At 58.2% G+C, this 21,103-nt stretch overlaps 1 protein-coding gene across 13 annotated transcripts in view; it reads right to left on the bottom strand.

Annotated features, from left to right (window-relative positions):
* The window catches only part of RAP1GAP (RAP1 GTPase activating protein), a 64,200-nt gene extending 43,097 nt beyond the window's left edge, over nucleotides 1–21,103 (bottom strand). For 2 of the 13 annotated variants that reach the window (XR_012031769.1, XR_012031774.1), the window contains exons 1-2: nucleotides 5,976–6,057; nucleotides 4,064–4,099 (exon numbers count right to left, since the gene is read on the bottom strand). Coding sequence is in view for 5 of the 13 variants with exons in the window: in XM_072827944.1 (XP_072684045.1) it covers nucleotides 4,064–4,099; nucleotides 5,976–6,019 (80 nt within the window). In the remaining 8 variants the exon portion in view is untranslated. Of the gene's footprint in view, nucleotides 1–4,063; nucleotides 4,100–5,975; nucleotides 6,058–21,000 lie in introns of those variants that run through there. The other 11 variants (XR_012031771.1, XR_012031776.1, XM_072827944.1 and 8 more) reach the window with 9 other exon arrangements.

Below are 21,103 nucleotides of genomic sequence, written 5' to 3'. Positions count from 1 at the left end.
AAGGGGGGCCGGGGCAATGAGGCAGGAGCTGCCTTGGCATGCCTTGGGGGAATCCCTGCCCAGAGGTATGGTGGCAGGTGTGGGCTCAGGAAGCAGCTGCTGGCTCCCCCGTCCTGTGCTGTGCCAGCTGCCCGCCGGGGGCCTGCCCACCAGATGCATAATAGATGAGGAGGCCCAGCGGGCTGTGCCTGCCTGGCATTTCAGAGCCACTAATGAGGCCAGCCTCATGCTTCCTGCAGCAGCACACGGGCCCCCAGGGCTTCCAGCTCAGTGGTTACAGAGAGGAGCCACCTGAGGACAGGGGCCACCCACCCCAGTCCCACACGCAGCACACACAGCATCCAGGAGGGCAAGGGCTAAGGTTACGGGCTCAGGCTGACCACACCGCCAGTCTTGGATCACCACTCACTGTGCCCCTGGGTCAGCCACGTCCCCTCCCTGAGCCTCAGGTTGCTCATCTGTAAAATGGGGAATGGATGTAATAGTCTCTAATAGTCTCTACTTTGTAAAGCTGGTATAAGGATGGGATGAATAATTCAGATGAAGAGCTCGGCCCAGGGTCCGAGACCCAGGAAAAGCTTCATGTATGTGAGTAACTGGTACCCTTACTGTCAACTGGAGGTATCTGGGTACCAGATGGGCTTTCCTGGTGGGACACATGGGCTGGGCAGTGACCCGTTTTCGGTGTGCTCATTCATCTCATCCCCCTCTCTTCCCTCACCCCATAATCAGAACTTTCCTCATTGCTATGGCTTCCTTGTCTGGCCAACGGCCCTTCCTTGACAGGAGAAAAGGCTGGATTAAAATCCAGCCCTCACCAGTTCTGCTCTGTCTTGGATCTTGTCTCCAAAATGGAGACACTAAGGCCAACCTACAAGACTATCATCACAACTGAGACCACCGTACGAAAGTGCCCGACACGACGCCTGGCACTTAATCCTTGCTGGGTCCTGCCTCCCCCTCCCAGGCTCCCAGCCTCAAAGTCCTCTTCCAGAACCCCTCCCCTGCACAACTCTACCTAGCCATTCCCCCACGCTGGCACCGCTCCACCCCCTTCCTCGACCCAGCACCTGAATCCCCCCTAAATGTCCAATCTTTGTGAGGTCTGCAGAACCAGAGCCACCACCTGTCCCACTAGCTCCTAATCCTGCCACTGGGCCTCATCCTTTTTTGTTCTGAGCCTCTGCAATGCAGATGACCTGCTGCTCAGAGGCGGAGGGGTAGGGGAATCCAGCCATGATCACATCTGGCCTACACCAGGCCTTGCTGCTCCCCAAGCTAAGCCCCAACTTCTTAATCCTTTTTTAAAAAGGGGTGTAGGAAACCAAATCTCGGGCAGCCCAGGTGGCTCAGGGGTTTAGCGCCGCCTTCAGCCCAGGGTGTGATCCTGGAGACCCGGGATCAAGTCCCATGTCAGGCTCCCTGCATGGTGCCTGCTTCTCCCTCTGCCTGTGTCTCTGCCTCTCTCTCTCTCTCTCTCTCTCTCTCTCTCTCTGTGTGTGTGTGTTTCTCATGAATAAATAAATTTAAAAAAAAAGGAAACCAAATCTCCTCCAGGAAGCTCTCCCAGCCTACCTGACAAGGTTCAACTGTTCTACCCTCTAGACCCATTTAGTTCAATTCACAGGCATTTATTAAGCATTTACTGGGCAGCTGTGTAAGACAGTGTGGAGGACAGAGAGACATGAGAAGAATGGAGCCCAACTTTTTGGTGACTCGTGCTAGAAAATGGGCCTAAGTCAAAAGTAACTCAAGGAACCCCCGCTTTCAAAGACCTCAGAGCCTGCCTTATACCACAGCGGTACATGGATACACTCAACTCAGAAATCCAACTCAACACTTACTGAACATCAAGTGGGGCTCCGAGAGGGGAAGTGACCTGCCCAAAGTCACACTGCTATCATGTGGCAGAGGCAGATCCACGACCCCAGAAACGAGCACGAATATGTGCTCTACAGGCATGGTAAGCAGAGGGAGGTATTTTAAGGAGAGAAAGAGCACGGGAATCGGGAAAGAAAACACTCAACGGACAGCAATAAAGGTAGGCTGGAGGCGTGGTGAGGGTTGTGGAAACGGGAGAGGAGGCCATGCCAAGGGGATGGGGAAATGTGAGCAAAGGTATGGAGATGGTGCTCTCAGGGGCCATAGTCCCTTTGATCAGAAATGCAGCTCACAAGAGAAGTGAGTTCCAGACTGGAAAGGACAGGTGGGTATAGGCCTCGAATCACAGACCAGGAAACCATAATTAATAATCAAAATGACTCCCATTAACAGAGCAGTAACTATGTGCCAGGTACAGGCTGGGAGCTAAGCAACTGGTTTAGAAGGGAGGGCCACTGGGGTTAGCACCTTGGACAGCATCTCCGGGGAGGAGGGCCTGGGGCAAGGCCCTGTGGGTAATGGACAGATCCTGGTGATTCCAAAATCCTACTCCAGAAGTTAGTCAACTGAGGCCCAGAGAGGGGAAGGGACTGGCCTAAAGTCACACAGCTGGTCAGTTACCATAAGTCCCGGGCCTTCATCGCTGAAGCTTCATTCAGGGCTCCCTAGAGTAGGCTTTCTGGGTCACCCCTCCATCTTCAAGTCTCCCTTCAAGTGCTCAGACCCACCGTGTGGTCTGGAGGCCCTGGGACAAAGTGCATGAGACTCTGGGCTCTGCAGAGTCTGGAAGGTTTAGATTCAAATCCCAACTCTGCTCCCGAATAGCTGTATGACCTTGAGCAGGTCACTCACCCCAACTCTGTGCATCACTGTTCTCATCTGTAATTAGAGATGAGAAATCGCTTCTCGGCCTTTTGGCTAAGATCAAGTGTAATTAGAGATGAGAGTCCCTAACTCAGGGATGTGGTAAGGATGACGTGAGATGATACAGTTCAGCCACCTAACAGTACCTGGTATGCAGCAGGTGCTTGACAAGTGGCAGGTCCTAGGAGATTATTAATAAAGTCCTTGAAGAAAAGGATGGCATCTTCCTCGACTTACCCACCTGTATCTCCCCTAGTCCACCCTGCTCTGGGCTTAGTCCATGGTCTTGCACTGGTGGAGGCTCAAATTGGGCACAGCAGCAGGAGATAAAGCCCAGAGAGGGGGAGAAACTGGCCCTAAGCTGCACAGAGAGCATCAAAGGAAGATAAAAGGGCAGGCCCTGAAGCTCAGCCTGGGCACCCATGTGCTTTGCACCCCAGGTGTGGCCTCCTAGAGGGGGCAGCGCTGCAGCTGGTGAGGCGATGGTGCCAGACTGGGGTCGTCTAGTAGCTGGGGGGCATACTGCGGGGCCCGGGGACCCCAGGAAGCCCCCAGCGGGGGTGGGAAGCATGAGCTCTCCCGCTGGAGTTGAAGTAGCAGCAGGAGCAGCCAGCTGGGCCCGTGTGATGCTGGTGCTGGGGAAGCTGGGAGGCGCCCGCCTGCAGGGCATCAGGGATGCTGTGAACCTGGAGGTGAGGCTGCACCTCCACTCACTGCTCTCGGTGTTGAGAAAGCTGTAGACACAGCTGCCCCCTCTTCCTCCAAAGAGAGGGAGGCCTCAGACTTCAGCAATGGGCTGCAGGAAGGGGTCCTGAAGGCTACATATGGGGTGGAACTCGGGGACTTGTGGGTCAGCCAAAAGGCGAAGGGCACGCACAGCCCCCCCAGGGGCCATGATGTGGGAAGGGAGAGAGGAAGGAAGCACCTTCGGTGAGGGCCTAGAGTATAACAGGCCCTATGTTTGCTTTTTAGGTGTTTCGGGTTTTTTTGCAATCTTATACTCTGTCAAGTAGGTTTTTTCATCCCCATTTCACAGATGAGAACACCGAGGGTCAGAGAGGTTAGTGAATCACTAAGGTCACGCAGGCACTGGGCCGAGCTAAGATTTAACCTGACTTGCCTGACTCCAAGCTGGAGCTCTAGAGAGAACTGGGGAAGACAGATGGGGGAAGAACCGGTAACAGGGTCTGCCCACCCCATCACCTGGGGACGGCGGCCAAAAGACTGGTGGGGTCTGGTCTGTGATACGGGGTGGTAATGGTTTGGGAGTGTCCTCAGCCAAGCAGCCCAGCCCCTCCTGAGAGCTCCCAGTACTCACCACACGCTCCGGCGAGGGGTGAAAGACTTGTCCACTCTGAAACAGAGCAAGAGGGGCAGCAAATGAGGGGGCAGCCCTTTCTCAGCCAGCCTGGCACATCAGGGCAACCCCAACGACCCACCACCCATCCTGAGCGGGCTGCAGGAGGTATTGCCTCTTGGGGGCCCGATGCATTGTCACCATCCCCCAGAGGCTGCGGGGGGCCCCCGATATCAGGTTAGGGACGTGGAAAGGTGTAGAGTGAGACAGTAAGGAAAAAAGGTAGGAACGGGGGCACAGGGATAGGGGAGCAGGGGCCCAGGACTAGATTACGGGGTGCAGCAGAAGGGGGGTCACTGTGGGAGGTTTCGGAACAGGCGAAGTGGGACACTGACTACAGCAGCTTGGGGTCAGAGCAGGGACCTACGGGTGCAGCAGAGGCCAGCTTAGAGTGTTTTCAGCCAGGATTAAAGGATGTGGGTGTTTACAGTTTATGGTAGGCAGGAAGAAATCAACCCTCCCCCCGCCCCCCCCCCCCCCCCCCCCCGCCCGCCTTTCCTGGCAGCCTGCCTCCATCCCAGAGCGGGAGCTCACTCATATCCACCCAGGGGATCTGGGAGTAGATCGTGAGGACCCTCCTCTCCCACCCCACCCCCAGCACACACCCACCCTGGCCCTCAAAGCAGAGCCAGAGGAAGAACGCAAGCCCCGGAGTTCAGGGGCCACCCCCAGGCTTCGTTTTCCCCAAATCCCTCCAAGTCCAGCGTCAGAGAGAGGGGGTGGACATAGTCCTCCGAGGGCACCTTGGGTTTGGGGTGGGGGCTGGAGAGAACTCCACCATCCCGCCCAGCTGGGGGCCAAGAGGCAGGGCAGCTGTTGGGACAACAAACAAGTCTTGCCTCCTGCCCAGAGGCCAGAGGAGAGTGGGGAAGGGGCCCGGAACCAGACGCTGCCAGCTGGGGAGGCGGGGCTGGGGTGTCCTAGGGACTGCTGTGGACTCTGCAGACAAGGAAAGTGAGGCCAGAGAGGCCGGGGCTTGCCCTGCTCCTACAAGAAGCCAGCCCCACTCCCCCACCCCCTGGGCGGCCTCTCCGTGTCAGTGACCTGCGGTCTCAGGGCGTACCCAGCCTCCTCCCATCACCTGGTGGCCGGCAGGCCCCAGACAGGGAGGGAAGCCTGTCTCCCACCCCACCTGGCCCCTCTGCCAGGGTGCCTTTGGAGGGAGGGCAGTCAGCGATGGGTGGCACCTTGACACAACCCCTGCACCTCAGAGAGCAGCAGCAGCAGAACGACATGTGTGTGTGAGCTTCAATCGCTCTGCACCCCAAAGGTGAGTCCTGAGCACCAGGAGGCAGGGCCTAGTGCAAGGTGATCCAACTACCTGGCTGGCCAGGGAAGGGGCTCCCGCGCCAGTCTCTCTACCCAGCCTTCCTTCCGACTGACCGACTGACCGAATGTCGGCCCAAGGCAAGAATCCCCCAGCCCTCCTCGGCCCCCCTCTGCGGTGGACACTTGGGGTCGGGAGCGACAGTGCCCCAAGATGGACCAGCCACCGCTCTGCCTTCCAGGCCCTAGGTCTCCAAGCCCAGGCAGCAAGCAGCCCCCCGGGGGGGGGGGGGTTCTGAGAGTTGGGTGGCAGGAGACAGGGGCGGCCGGGGCGCCCTGGAATTGGCGGGGAGGTGGGCCTGGCCCGCGGCGGGCTTCTAGGTTCCCTTCTTCCAACGCCTCACTGGAGGGGCCCAACTGCACAGGCCGAGCGGGGGCTCCTGCCCGGCCTCCCCCGCCCCAGGAGCGCGCGCGCCGGGCACGTGCAGAAGCGCCGCCCCGCGCCCCGCGCGCCCCCGCTGCGCCCCCGCGCGCCCCCGCGCGCCCCCCGCCCCGCGCCCCGCTGCGCCCCCGCCCCGCGCCCCGCTGCGCCCCCGCCCGCCCCTACCCGCCGTAGGCTCCGAAGGTGAAGCTGCGCTTCCGGCCGCTCATGGTGCCGCCGCCGCCGCCCGCCTTCCCCGCGCCCGGGTCACCTTGGCAACTCGGGCCGCCCCGCCCCGGCCACCAGCCCGGGACCGTCCGCGCCCCCGCGGGCCCAGGGCCAGCTGCCGGGGCGCCGCGCGCAGAAAGGGCCGCTTGTTCGCGCCGCCGCGGCCGGGGGCGGGGGTTCGCGGGACTTTCCGAGCGGGGTCCCGGGGGCGGGGGACGCGGGGCGCACGGGGCCTCGGTGGGTGAGGGGGGCCCGGGCTGCAGACCCTCTTCGGGGGGCGACACCCTGTTCCTCCCCCCCCCCCCCCGCCAGCCCCCATGGCGAGGGGGAGCACGCAGCGGGCCCGGCAAGAACTTGGGAACCAGGGTCAAAGTGGGCTGCTCTGTGGGCGAGTCCCTGCCCTCGCTTGTCCCTCAAAATTCTCATTTGTAAAATGGAACAACCCCCCCCACACAGACACACACTCACGCACACGCACACGCAGGCCCTGGGGTGATGGCGTTGATTCACGCGAGCGCCCAGCCCAGGCCTGGCACACAACAAACGCTCAATAAACGGCTGCTGCAAGAGTCTCTCCCCGCAAGTCAAAAGCTCCTCTCTTCTGGCAGAAGGATGAGTGAAGAATCCCCAGAACGCCCTGCTGTTGCCCACTCTCATCCCCCTCTCTGGGTGCCCCCCACAGCCCCGTGAGGAAGCGGAGGGGCAGGCGCGCAGGAATGGAGGTGGCCACCAGGTGCCCGGGCTCAGCAGCCTCCGGGGGGAGGAACCGGGCTCTGAGTCCTAGAGCAGGTCACTCACGCGCTCACCGACACTCTGCCCCCCTCCTCCGCTTGCCGCTCACCCAGCGCTGACCCTCCAGTGTTCCACCCTACAGGAAGCTGTCTCTCCCACCCCCAACTGAAGATGTGTCAGGAGACACAGGACCTTGGTCCTGCCCCTAGGTCACCCTCCCCCCGTCCAGAATGCCCACTCTGGCCCCCAAAGAGGAAGGGATTACCCCACGGAGGCGCTCAGAGCAGTGAGGTTTTCTATGGCATTTTCTAAGGGAATGCACAGAGGACGGATGCAGGGATGCAGTACACTGGGGGCGGGGGAGGACGACCGGGGGTACACCAGCAGGCCAGGGCGAGGGTACACCAGCAGGCCAGGGCGACAGGGCGGCAGGGATTCTTCCGAAGCCTTTCAGGAACTGTTCCACCTGGGCCCTGGGCCAGGGCTCGGCTCGCTCCAGCTTCCCCTGGGAAGTGAGTGTCTGGGTACCGACCTTCACAGTTCACCTCACACGGGCCGAGGGAGGTGATGCCCCGGTCTCCCCATTTCAAACATAAAGAAACCGAGACCTTGGCTCACAGCAATTACATCTCTCTTGGGGGGCCAGCCCCCAGCTCCCCTCCCTGCCTCTGCCCTGGACCCCTTCTCTCCACACACTTTGATGGGTGGAGCCCCTTGTTCCAAGGCCGAGCAGGGCAAGGGAGATCCCCTCCCTCAGGCCCAGAACCAACCCCTTGGTTTGGTTTTTAGAGGAGCGTCTGGCTCCCTCTTGGCAAGGTGCTAGCCAGGGCTGGGTCCCTTCTGCGTGGGCAGGGCCAGAGATTCCTGGGTGGAGGGACCAGCCACGCCAGTGTAGGAAGCCCCCTCTTCACAGGGCACTCCAGGAGGGCCCCCGAGGGGCAAGCCCTAGATACACGCAGGCTGGCCCGAGTAGGGGAAAGTCTTCCTTTCCTCAGTGATAGGAGCACATGGGTGCCCAGAAAGCTGGGAGAGATGGGGGACCAGGAGCTGGGCCTGGGCCATGGTGCGGGGGAGGCATATGCAGTGCCAGGACTGGGACCCACGGCTGCTGCACCCCCTTGGTCATGACACTCAGCCTCCTCAGTCTGTCTTTTCAGTGGGAATGATTCCTGAGTGGGCTCTCCATGTCCACTTGGCAGGGTGGCCAAGTAGTCTCCAATGTGCCGAGTTTCCCAGCCGGGCCTGGCCCCCAGGAGGCCCTGCTGGTGCTGGGACAGTGGGCCCTTGAGAGGGGCTGTGGGGGCTGCAGGATTCCCACCGAAGACAAAGAGCCCAGTGTGGGCTCCGGCCTCTCGGGTTCTGACCAGCTGCAGCTGCCTCACTGGAGAGAGCTGGGGGTGGGGTGGGGGTGGGGGTCACAGTCCCTCTGCCGGGGATGTGCAGGACACTCCCTGGCCAGCTTCAGGTCCCTCAAGCAACTGCAGAATTTAAATGTGCTGTCTTAACCTGTAGGACCACTTCCAAGAATTTACCCTCTGCCACTTCACGGCAAGGAAGCCTGAAGATGGATGGATGGCCAGGGACAAAGGGACAGGGAGGCAGGTGCTTGTTTCTCCATCCTTCAACTCTCCCAGGGTTCAAGTCCCAGCTCACCCACTTGTCAGCTGTGTGACCTTGGACAAGTCACTTAACCTTTCTGTGCCTCGCTTTCTTCATCTGCAAAATGGGCTGATGACAAAAATCACAGTACCCAGCTCAAAGGGTTTTGCCAAAAATTAACTAAGTTAATAGTTATATAAGTACTGGGAATAGTCTTTGAAGAGCTAGTGTCTGTTGCATAAAACACTTGCTGCAGTGTCACTGTTCACTAGTCTGAAGAACCTGAAGTCACTATTTTTGTAAAGGTGGTGAAGATTTATTAGTAGGAATTCCACAACAAACTGATGGCCATCCAGAGGGAACCGGATAAGTAAATTAAGGTCTATGTATACCATGCAGTACCATGCAGCTGTTGGGAAGAATGGGGCAGATCTGTGTGTGGGCACGTGGGATGACCTCCAAGACACACACACACACACACACACAGAAGCAGTGCAGTAAGGGTGTTGGTGCTGGACCAGGCTCTGACACTTCCTAGCTGTGTGACCCCAAACACATTATGTAACACCCCCCCCCAGACATCTGGTCTCCACTGAGAACTCAATACTCTGAGGGCAGCACAGAGCCAGTGCTCCCTGACTGAGACCGGAAGGACCTTCCACCTCTGGGGAGGGACAGAGCTCCCTTCTTCCTTTCCCTCCAGCCTCTCGCTTAGAAACCAGAGCCAGGCTCCCCCCTCCCCCCCAAGGTTCAGGCCTTCCCTCCAGGAGGAAGCTTCCACTTCTGGGCCTCCTAGATTTGCACCCAAGTTGTTCAAACAGGTGCCAGACTGTGCGAAGGAGGAGGGAAGGGTGCAGGGGTGGAGGGTTGCAGAGCTCCCTTTCCAAGTCCACCCAGGGTTGACCTCTGGGAGTTCCACCTACCTGCTTCCACCTCCCACTTCTCAACCATCAGCAGAGAAATGTAAGGGAATAGGAAGAGGCAGCCTCCTGGGAAGATCTCTAGCCCAGGCTCCAGATGGAGCTGGCGGGGTCCATTCTTGTTTCCCATTCAGGCTATCTGCCTGGAACCTCCTGGGCAGGAGACAGCGCGGTCCTGGGCTTCCTGCCCAGCCAGGCAGCCTCCTGTGTGGCTCTGCATTAATCAGGTTTCCTCCCTCGGCCTCAGTTTGCTCATCTGTTAAAACACCCACTCTCACTTTGATGGGTTAAAGACATAATAATGGAAAAATGCACTTGCCTTGAGAGAATTCCATGGACTCAAGGCATCATTATCCTTAGCTCGAGGCTTTTCTAGCCAAGCCACACCCACCCAATTCCAAGATGCTCTAAGCCCTGAACTCCCAGAGGAGTCTCCTGGGGGGTCCCCTGGTCCTGGGAAGAGAGAGAAGAGTGTGTGTGGCTTGGCTCACACCCTTTCTCCAAGCAGCTTCCCAGGGAGGTTTCTGACCCAGGCATCCTCTATCCTGGCTTTGTGACCCCGGTCTCATTCAATAGGTTCCTGAGACCCCTGCCTACTCAAAGCGTCCCCATCTGAGACTAGGAAGATCTGGCCTGGCCAGAATGACCAAAATAAATGCCTTCACCCAGACCCCCATCATTGAGGATGTGTCTCTGTTCACCCTATGGACCATGTGCCTCGAGGGGCCTGAAAACAAAGTCCTTCTGGAAACACAGGCACATGTGAAGGTACCCTTTCCTTTTCCTTCTTTCCTTCTTTCCTTCTTTCCTTCCTTCCTTCCTTCCTTCCTTCCTTCCTTCCTTCCTTCCTTCCATTATTCAGCAAATACACATTGAGCACCTACTGTGTGAGTGACCCTTTTTAGGCACTAGTGATAGTGGATGAACAAGACAGATAAGATCTGTGGTAAACCTGCATGCACCCCTGCACAGAAATTCCATGAGGTCACATATGCACTTGCCCTTGTACTATGCAAGTTAGAGACATCTAACTCACACCTACACAGATCATATCAAGATCAAATGCACGCACATGTGCTAACATAAACATCAGTCTCTATATTGCCAAGCCCCCCCAAACACACACAAATCAGTGTGCACTCACTTACTGACTATGGCTGCATTTGTATACACATGTGTGTGTTTGTGAACACACACCAATGACAACAGATTCATGCATAGATGTCACAGGCCCACACACCCTTAGATCACATTCTGCTCGTGTGATATACAGACACACATGCACACAGCACACACACACACATAGAGTGCCCAGCTAACTATTGGGAAGAAATAGAGGTTGGAGAGAGGATGGCTTTGGGGGGGGGGGCATGGGTCCAGAGGTGTGCAACTGCTGCATCCTGAAGGAAAGGGGAGGCTAAGGCCCCTCTCACATATTATAGGCTGGAATCCAGCCAGCCTCCTTCTCCTACCCCCCTGCTAAGGGCATTTTCAGGAGGAGGAAGGCTGAACTGGAAGGGAGACTGCTTGATGCCCAGAGCTCCACCCAGGGCAGCTGAGCTGACTGAACCCTGTGCCAGGAGGAGACTTGGGTTGAGCCCCCCCCCCCCCAGTTCTGCCTAGCAAAACTTCCCACTTGGGACTTCCACTGGTCCCAAGATGGGGGATAGGGTGCCCTGACGATTCCCTAAAGTGCCAACCCTCCCCACTGAGCCAGTCTGGGGCTCTGTGAACCCCCCTTCACCTGGCCAAGGTCCTCACAATGACAGTGATTCTCAACAACCGTGGCTCTACCCCCTAAAGAGCCATAGAGAAATACACAAGGGTGGCTTTGGTCTTTAGCAATTCATTCAGTGGGTAGCAGCCAGGAGAGCTTTGTCAGGAGACTCTCATCTAAAGAAAACCTGTCATGCATCAAATATCCTTCCAAACATTCATGTGGGTGAAAACCCTCAGCCTAGAACCTAAGTCCAGTTTACATATGTGGGTTTTTTTTTTTTTTAAGTAAGCTCTATGCCCAGGGTGGAGCCCAATGTAGGGCTTGAACTCATGCCCTGAGATCAAGCGAGACCTGAGCTGAGATCAAGTCAGGCTAACTGACTGGACCACCCAGGTACCCCTACATTTGAGTATTTTTAGTGTGGGTTTAATACATACTGAGTCTTCCAAAGATGCAACTACTGAAGCCATTCCGAAATCAAGTATAGCGATATTTTCTGCCCTTAAATGTAAATACGTATGCATATATTTACACACATGTCTATACCTATACACACACACACACATATATATACTTATCTATCTATATCTATGTCTATACATAAACAGGTGCAAGCATTTGGTTACTTCATTAGGTCCTGTGGTGTGATCATGCCAGAGGATTTATCTATGGAAGTGAGGGCTTTTACTCCTCTTAGGGTAGTATATTGTTTGGCTTTTGAATTAGGCGTGTAGGTAGGCTTATTATCTAGGAATACCGTCACAGGAAAATAACGCGCTTTTAAATCCTTTTCTAACCAAGCTGGGGTCCTCCGCGGTCCCGGGCGCCCCCAGCTGGCCATCGCAGGAACTGCAGGGCGAGGGCCCGGCGGCCTCCAGCACCAGGGACAGCGCCCCGGGCCCGCACCCCCGGCGCCTCTCCGGGCGCGAGGGGAGACCCTGCAGGCGCCCCGAGCAACGTCTGCGTCCTCGGCTCCGCAGTCGCCACCCCCCGCGCTCCTCGCTCCTCCCTTAGTGCGGAGGCGGCCCCCAGAGACTGCCCTCTCCCTTCCCCCTAGCGCGAACGGCCGCGCCTCTCCCCGCCCCCAATGGCACACCTGCCCGCCACAATAGTGGCACCTGTGCCGCCGCCCACCGTGTTCCCGCCGCCCCCTCTCCCCCTGGGACCCTTTCTCTCCGTGTTCAGATCACAGGGCCGCACCTACGCGCCCTGGGACCTCCGGGATCCCCACAAAAGCCCCAGATCATGCAAGACTTTTATGTCAGCGACGACTTATGGGGAAACTGAGGCTCGCAAACAGAGTGGAGCTGGCTTCTGACGCCCCCTCCCCAAGGCCTCAGCCCCCATCACACATGCATGCACCCCAGCTCAGCAAGAGCAGCGACTAGTCCGGGAGGCCCTGTACCAGGCACTCTCATTGGTTCAGTCCTCGTGAACACTCTGTAAATTAGGTGCAATTATCATCCCTCGTTCACAGACCAGGAAACCGAGCCCCTGAGGGGCTTGCCCGAGGGTTAATAGGAGCAGAAGTCGACTGTAAAGACTCTCCAAGGTGTGAACTATGCTCTGAGTCACTCTCAGGAACGCTCCTGTCAAGAAGAAAGCCCTTCAAACACCACTTGCTGCCCTGCTGTGACACCCTTGGAGGCCCAAAAACCTCCGGTACCTCAGGAGTTGGGTGGGGCGGTTGCACGGAACCCCCATTCCTCACAGAAGAACTCCTATCTCCCCATCCTCACGAAATTTAGCCTCACAAAGCATTTCCCCAAAGCACAGATTAGGTGCTTAATAAATACTTGCTGCTTGGCTGAAGTCCTGCCTTCCAGGAACCAGGTTTCTAAATGCAAAGCCACAACTGCCAGGGCACAGAGCCTGGACACGGAGCAGGGCAGCATGAGCCACGGGGTGGGGGACAGACATGAGAGCCAGAGAGTGGGGCTCCAGTCCAGTCCTGAGCTGTGTGACTCTAAGCCTCCCTTCTCACATCCAGAGAATGGAGATACACTAGCTGGTAGCTCACAGAGTGCTGATGCACAGTACAAGAGGTGATGCATACTTAGCACTGTGCCTTGTGCCCACAGAGGGCTTGCTAATGCCATTGTCAGCAGGGAGGGTCTTCTTTGGGACGTACAAAATCCAGAAACCCCTGCTGAGTCATGTCCCCATTTCCACAGGGTAAATCAGGCTGCCACGTACCCCATAGGCAAGTCTGTAGCTGGGTCAGGGGGCAGGAGGAGTGGGGAGAGGAAGCCATCCTACATGGAGGTGGGGGTTTAGGAATGTCTGGAGACCCACAACCTCACTGTCTCATCTCTGACCCTCAACTCCCCACCTCAGACTCCAGATCAGCTCCTGGTCTCCTCAGCATGGTAGGTACTCCGTAAATGTTTAGTGAATGAATGAATGATGTCCTACGTTGGCTGTTGAGCAAGAAGAAAGATAAAATCAATTTTATTCCTATCCTATTACATATGGGAGTTGACACTGGCATGGGTTGGATGGACCTGTGTTTGAACCCTCGCCTCTGTCACTTTCTGGTTTGTGACTTTGGGCCACATTCACAACCTCTTGAGATCTCATTTTCTCCATCTGTAAAAGAGATGGTAATGATAGTAAAAGTTCTTGATAGGGTCGTTCTTAGGATTCAGTGTAAAGTGCTCAGCCCTGGCATACAGTAGGCATTCAGTAAGTAGGAATTCTCTTTGGTACTGTTGCTGGACATGTGCTAGCACAGCCATACACTGAGTCATGAGACTCATGCCCAAGGCCCAGCTCTGTCGCTGGCTCAGTGTGACTATGGCAGGTCTCTACCCTTCTGGGCCCAGTTTCCTTCTCTGTATAATGAGGGCTCTCCAAGGCACCTTCTGAGTCTGATATTCTGGGGCAGCCTGGCACATTGGCCGGGAGGTCTCTGGGGAACAGCTCTGTCCCTTGGCTTGGAGAAGGAAAGTACGTTCCCATGCAGGGAGGAAGGTGGGCATCACTGCAACTTGTCCTGTTCCCCCTTCCACACATCTCAGAACAGAACCAGCCACACCCCCCCAGACACTGCCCCCTGCCCTGCCCCTAATGCAGAGGTTGTCCTCGTACCACATGGGCTCTGGGCCTCGGGGGTCCCAGGATGGTGCAAGGGGCCCAGGGGGAGGAGAGATCTGGGTCTGGAGCACAGGACCAAAGTTAGCTGGGGCCCATCTCTTAGCCTCTCTAAACCTCAGTTTTTCTCGCCTGCCAAGCGGGGAGGTGAATAACAACCACCACCCGAGTTTTGCCAGCCCCAAGGGCTCTGGCGCGCATAAGAGGCAACCCAGATGTGGAAGCCCTTTGTGAATTGCTACCATCGGGCATAATCATAATAATTATTATCTGTAAAACAAGGGGGTTGGACCAGCTGATCCCATGGGCTCCTCTCCAGCTCTGATGCTGAGGATTTCTCGGTTTCCAAGCTGGGAATTTATGCAGACACAGGCCAGGAGAAGCCAGGGAGACACAGGCCAGGAGAAGCCAGGGTCTGTGGGCTTCTACATACCCTGGAACCTCTGCAAAAGAATCTCCCCATTTATCCTCTTCTCCCAAGCCAGCCTGGGGGCTGAGGGAAGGCCACAGGGAAGGGGAGGAGGAGGTTCAGGGCCATGTCCTCAAAGTGCGGGGACAGCCCCAGAGTGTGAACCCCCTCTCCACCCCTGCCCAGAACTGCTGTCATTCCCTAAGGGCTCAGCCTCTTCCTCCTTACTGCACCCCTCCCCTAACCCCATCTAATTCTGCATGCAGTAGGCCAAAGTGGTGAAAAGTGGAGTTAGCCCATAATTCAAATAGCTCCAGCCATGCACCAGCTGGTGACCTTGGGCAGGCCATTTAGCCTCTCTGAACCTCGATAGGTCTAATAACAGTTGTTCTGGGGATTCAATGAGATCCATGAGAAGGGCCTAGCATAGAGGCCCACATACTCAAGTACTCAATTAATGCCCCCCCCCCCACCGACCTGTGTTCTATCACTCAGCCTCTATTCTGCTTCTCCTTTGCCAGAACCCTCCAGGTGGTTGTTATGTTATCCCTGAGCTAGCCAGCTAGTTCCCAACAATGGGGCATGGGTGTAGGGACAGGAGACAGGTCCCAGGTTTCTCTTGCCCATCAGAGGACCAGAAAAGGTCATACTGCCCCAGCCGGGGAAGTCTGGGGGCCTGCCTGGTGAGGGGGACAGGGGAAGGCTCTGCCGCAAGTGTCTGTCCAGTCCTGTTTCTGGGGGCTTGAGGTCCTGGGGAAGGGACATGTATGTACCTAGAGACGCTCCAGTATCTCAGGTGGAAGCAGGTGGTGAATGGGACAAGGCTGGAGCCCACATACACAGAGCTTTCAGCCCTGGTATCCACAGCCTGCTGTCAGGGCTGGCGGGAGGGCTTGTGGCAGTCTGCCAGGGGTGGATGGACTCTCTCTGGACCTCGAAGAGGCAGAAGGATGGGAAGCTTTCCACTACCAATGGGCCTCGTCCTGGCAGTCCCCTGCAGGGAGATGACACACCCTATTTTGGGGGAATCAAGGCCCAGCAGTTCTGGCACTGAGCATACAAGCAGCAGAAAAGTTCCCAAGGTCACCTCCCATCAGCCACCTCCACCCCACCGCGAAAGCCCCGACTTAGAGGAGCGGGACCTTGGAGAAGGCTGTCCTCCGAGCTGGGGTTCAGGGTATCTTTCCCTCACAGACTTGGGGCCAAGAACTCAGGAGCAGGGCAGAGGGCTGAACCCACAAGTCCCACCCTTCCACTTCCCACAACAGCCTAGCAGGCGTGTGGCCCCTGTGGCCTTGAGCAGGTCACAGCATTTCCGGCCAGTGACGGGAAAATTCAGGAATCCATCCTCGTCCGCTATCTACCCCAAATCTTAGCAGCCCCAAATTCTCAGCAGAGCCTGGGGAACAAGTAGCTACAAGAAACAGCATGATTCCCCCAGAGACACAACACACCTGAGCCACATATAGTACCGTCACCAGCTAAGTCTGATCGGACCCACACTACGAAGGCAGAAACTGCATCCACCCATTCCACGGATGGAAAGAGAGGCTTGAAGAGCCCAGTGACCTGCCTGAGGTCACCTAACGAGTGGGGTGGCATGAGAAGGGGGAAATAGGTCTCCTGATTTCCAGCATAGATGGCAGCCCCCTAGTTCCCTGAGCAGCCGGTGCCTCAGTCCTCTCGCCTGTCCTGCGAATAGAAGACGCTCCTTTGCACACATGAGGAAAAGGAGACTCAGGGAAACAGGCAAAGGAGCCTTTCTTCCACGATGGGGCAGGGCAGAGAACCGTGCCAGGTTAGCTCCTCCTTCTGCACAGGTGAGCGGGTCCCCAAGGCCTGCCCACAGAGGGTTCAGCTGGTCCCTCTGATGGTCTCCCCACTGGCTTTCAGGGAAAGGCAAACTCCTCAGTTTGGCATTCGAGGCCGTCCAGGAGAGGACTCCAGCTGGTCCCTACACACACCTTGCACCAGAGCCAAGCCAGTGTCGAGATGCCCGCCTCTCACGCTGTCGCCAGCCACGTCACCAGAAGCACCCTCACTCCCCATCACCGCGCAGCTCGTAATCCCACGAAGAGCCCCCATTACCCCTGACTGTCTGCCGTGTGCCAGGCACTGGCCCCGTCGAGGAGGAAACCACCCATCTCCTGCGATCGCAATGCCAACTGCCTTGGGAATGTGAAGTTATGGGGAAGAAAATCACCATGACCTCAAAACATTGAAGAAAAAGGCTTATTTTTTTCTTTCGCGATAATAAAACATTTGAAGTTTCTCAAATAGATTTTTCTTCGTGTTTTTCTGCTGTTTGTTTTTCCTTCTGTGCATTCCTATCTCTGAGTGCAGCTCTGTGTTTTTGCAAAGCAGCCCCCGGCCATCAGGTCTGATCTGCACAGACCGCACTCCCAGGTTGGCAGGCGAACGAGGGCGCATCATGCCTGTTCGATGGAGAAGGAGAAGAGGCACACGGAGGGTAAGTGGCTTCTCCGAAGTCATATCTCGGAGACTGGACTTGGATCCCTGACGACTCCCAGCCCATCTCCTTCTGGTCTCTGACAAATCCCCACCACAAGCTGCCTGCTGCCTTGGGTACTTGCCTCCGTGAGCCTCCCAAACCTTTGAAACACCCCCATCAGGCAAATAAAGTAGGGGATCCGCACTTTACAGATCAAGAAACAGAGGCTCAGAGATGATAGAATCATCTGCCCTAAATCGTACAGCTATTTCAGTGGCGAAGTCAAAATTTGAACTCAGGCCTTCTGCTTCCAAAAGGCTGCCCAGGGAGGGTGGCTCGTGTCGGCAGAGGTATGGACTAGGGGGTTGGGCACATCACTTCACCTCCACGAGCCTCATTCCCTGCCCTGAGATGTGGCCCCAGTAACATCACACTGGGCTGTGGAAGGGACCAAATGATGCCACGCCCAGCTCATCCCTGTTGTCCCTGGTGCCTGTCACAGTACATGAGACACACATTACGCTCAACAAATGCTTACCGAGTGTGCCACCAAGGTCCCTGCCATTGTACCAGCACACAGCATGAGCACCATAGGGACCCCCCTGTTTTGGGGAGTCTCTCCACTAGCACCCCTCTGCTTCTCCCTTCCTCCTCTCTGAGTCACTGCCTGTAAGTGCTAGTCTTCAGTCCTAAAAATAGAGCACATTTGGGGGCATAGAAATACCTGCAGATGTTACACTGCGTCAGCGCCCCCTGCCCTCAAGTCCCCCCTCTGATGACCCCAGGGTGGCCATTCCATGAAGTCCCAGGACTGATGGTCCCTGCTTCATCCAGTGTGGACTTAGGGTTCTCAATCTGCTGGACATCCTTAGCCAGGAACCACCCTCCTTGCCCCATGATGTGCAGCAGAGCCAAACTTCCTTTCCTCATTGGCACAAGGGCTGCCACCTTACACCTCGCACTTGCTGGCCAGGCTGAGCTGCCTCCCAGAGCTGGAGATGGGCCCAGAGAAGGGAAATGATTTGCCTGGATTGCACAGCCAGGCCTGGACTCAGAACCAGCACTCCGGCAAGCCTAGGATGAATGCCCAAATGAGAATGGCAAAGCCCAGAGCCTCTCGCTGCCCCGCTCTAGCATCTGTCAGCCCTGGAGACTTTATCAGAGCCCACAGAAGCACCCCTCAGAAGCTGTTTCCCAGCAATACTAGCCTCACAGGGGGTACAGCCAGTACCACCAGGGTGCCAGGGCGCAGCCTGGCGGAGGATCTCAGAGATTTCCCTCCCTTCACACCAGCTGGCCCCCAGCCTTGCTGGGAGGGCAAAGCAAAAACCAGGACTTGGTGAGGCCTCCTGGCAAAGTGGCAAAGGAAAGGGAACCCCGGGCTGCTTGGGGCTGGGGGGTGTCCTGTGTGGGGAGGGGAAGGTGGAGCAGCACCTCCAGAGACCAGGGGGCAGCAGAGTGGAGAAGCTCCTGTGGCCGCCCTGCAGGTGGTGGGGGGAAGACGGGAGAGGAGGGTCCCGGGAGGGGGGTAACACCAGGCACTTTCCCAGGAGTCTCAGGGTCCTGGGTTCACGTGAAGCAGAACAAGGTGAGGCTTTGCTGGGGGAGGTCAGAGGGGCCTGTGCCACCTCCTCCCAGGGTGAGGAGGAGTTCACATCCCACACGCAGGAAGCTGATGTAATGCACACGTGTGTGCACTTGTGGTGGCCTGGGTGTGGGTGGGTACAGGTGCATATCTGCCAGGTTAATTTTTAAAAAGGGCGTGGGGCTTTCTTGTGCTCTTTCCTGCATGTGGAGGGGTCACGCGTGTGCCCTTTCCTATGTGTGTAGGGGTCACGCGTGTGCCCAGGAACTATCAGTTCGATGAGGGCTTCTGAGGAGGCTCTTCGTGTGGACCACGACCTCCACCTCTGTGCATCCCCGTACTGGGTGGTGTGCGCCTCATTGTCTGTAGCGGGGGTCTCGGCCTGCACGTGCCTGCGTGTGCCTGTGTTTGAGGCTCGGGGTTTTTGTGAGTCGAGCGGTGTTTTCGTCTGTGTCTGGCTGTGCACAGGTCTCGGCTGCTCTTGCAGCATGTGTGGCTGGCTGCTCGGCAGCCTCTGACAGCCGGGACAAAAGCCTCTCTAGACAGACAGGTGGTGTGGAAGACAGACCTGCCTCAGGAGTCCTCAAAGGGCCTCTGAGCTCTGGAACGTGGCAGCCAGGCAAGGGGTGCGGCCGGCGGAGAGGGAGCTAAGGGCTAAGGCAGGGGCTTCGGGCTCCCTTACTCCAGGCCTGGGCGGAGGCTGCGGGGTCCTGAGGCCTGAGCAGTAAAGATCTCCGAGCCAAGAAGGAGACACTACATTTCAAGAGGCCAAAGGAAGATTCCCTCTGGTCTCATAGCGTCATGGCAGGTGGAGGGTGCATAGAGCCAGGAGAGGGGTCTCCCGCACCCGGGGAACAGGAGCGGCCTTTGCCCAAAGAAAGCTGAGTCCCAGGGTGGGAACTACCATCCTGGCTGTGGGAAGGGGCAGCAAAGCAAGCACGGGGCTCTGGGAGAGGAGGAAGGAAGGTCTGAGCTCTGGACCCTGAAGCGAGGTGGAGGGGTTCTCCTTAACCTGAGTCACCTTCCCCACCTCCACCCAGAGGCACCCTCACCTCCTCAAGCAGCTCAGGGAGCGGGTCACCTGTAGACCGCTCCACTTGTCACAGACCCCCCTCCCCACCCCACAAAGATCTACCCAGATCAGGGGTCCGAGAAGGGATGTTAGCCCCAGCAGAGGGCAACGCCGTGACCTTGGGCAGTCCACGTAGCCCCTCTAAGCGTCAGTTTCCCCATCTGTGCAATGGAGAGCTCAGTGCGCGTGCACATGCCCACGCACCCCACCTGAAATACTGCTGTGCGTGGGGAAGGTGCTCATGCCACCTGGGGATTAATCCTTACCTAGAATCCTTTCTGAGGCTGTTCAGGCGCCCCTCCACTCCCCCGGACCCTCCACATGCAAGAGAGGAGCTCAGAGGGTGGCTGAGGCCCTGGATGGAGAAATGGGGGGACCTCTGTGGCCAGCTGGGCAGGACCACCCCCACTCCCACGCAGCGGCTGCCCCCTCCCCATTCAAGGGCAACTTTGGGGGGTGTTTCCTCCCACTACTAGAAAACAGACCCTCCTCCCCACCCGCACCGCACAGACACACAGGAGGGAGACACCAGTGCCCCCAGCAGGGTGGGCTAAGGGCCCCGGGCCCCAGCTCCCTTTTGGAAGAAAACAACACCTCCCGCCTCATTTCCCCTTTCTCTCCAGCTCCGTCCTGACCCAGCTCCTCAGTGGCCCTTCCTGGTGGCCCCTGACTCCCCGACGGAGGGAATGACGCTCCAGGACAGATGCCGATGCGCTGGGCGTGAGGCTGGGGTGTCCTTCCCGACTCCACCCTCAGGCCTGTGTTGTGACCCCAACAAGGACCCCAACAACTGCCCAACAAGGTCACGCACAGGTTGGGGGGTCTCACCACGGAGCGGGGACGGCGCGGGCCTCCGGGGCTGGTGTGCACGCGCGCGCCTGTGTGTGTGTGTGTGTGTGTGTGCACGCGCAGGACCCCAAGGCTGGCGGCAGGGCGTGTGCGGGGCGCGGGGACCGCCCTGCGGACTCCCCCGGGGGCTCAGACCCCGCGGAGCCCGAGGGAGGCGGCGAGGGGGCGCCCGGCTGCGTGACGCGAGAGCCCCGCTCCGCCGCGGGTGGGGGCGCGCTCCGTCCCCGGGAAGCGAGGACGTCGCCGCCTCTCGGCCGGGGTCGCTGCCCCAGGACCCCCGCGTCGTCCTCCGAGGCCCGGAGCGCCGGGGGCGGGGGGGGTCCCTGCCCGGGGACGGGGACGGGGACGGGGACGGGGACGGGGACGGGGACGGGGACGCGCCCACCCCTCCGCGCCCGAGGCGCCCCCTCCCCGGGCCTGCGCGCAGGGGGAGGCACCCGCGGCCCCAGCCCCGGCCCGAGCGAGCCCCGCGGGGAAGGGGTGCTCAGGGCTCGGCCCAGGCCTGCCCCCGCCCCCGCCGCCCCCCGCAGCCCCCGGGCGGGGCGGACTCACCGCGGGCCTGCGCCGGGCGTCCTGGGCTCCGCGCTCCGGTGCCCGCGGCCGCCGCTGCAGCTCTGCCCGGACGCCGCTCCGCGTTCGCCGCCGCCGCCGCCGC

This window comes from Canis lupus, chromosome 5 (genome assembly GCF_048164855.1).
Source record: "Canis lupus baileyi chromosome 5, mCanLup2.hap1, whole genome shotgun sequence".
Lineage (NCBI taxonomy): Eukaryota > Metazoa > Chordata > Mammalia > Carnivora > Canidae > Canis > Canis lupus.
Note: the sequence above shows the minus strand (reverse complement) of the source record. Positions and strands in the feature narration are given on the sequence as shown.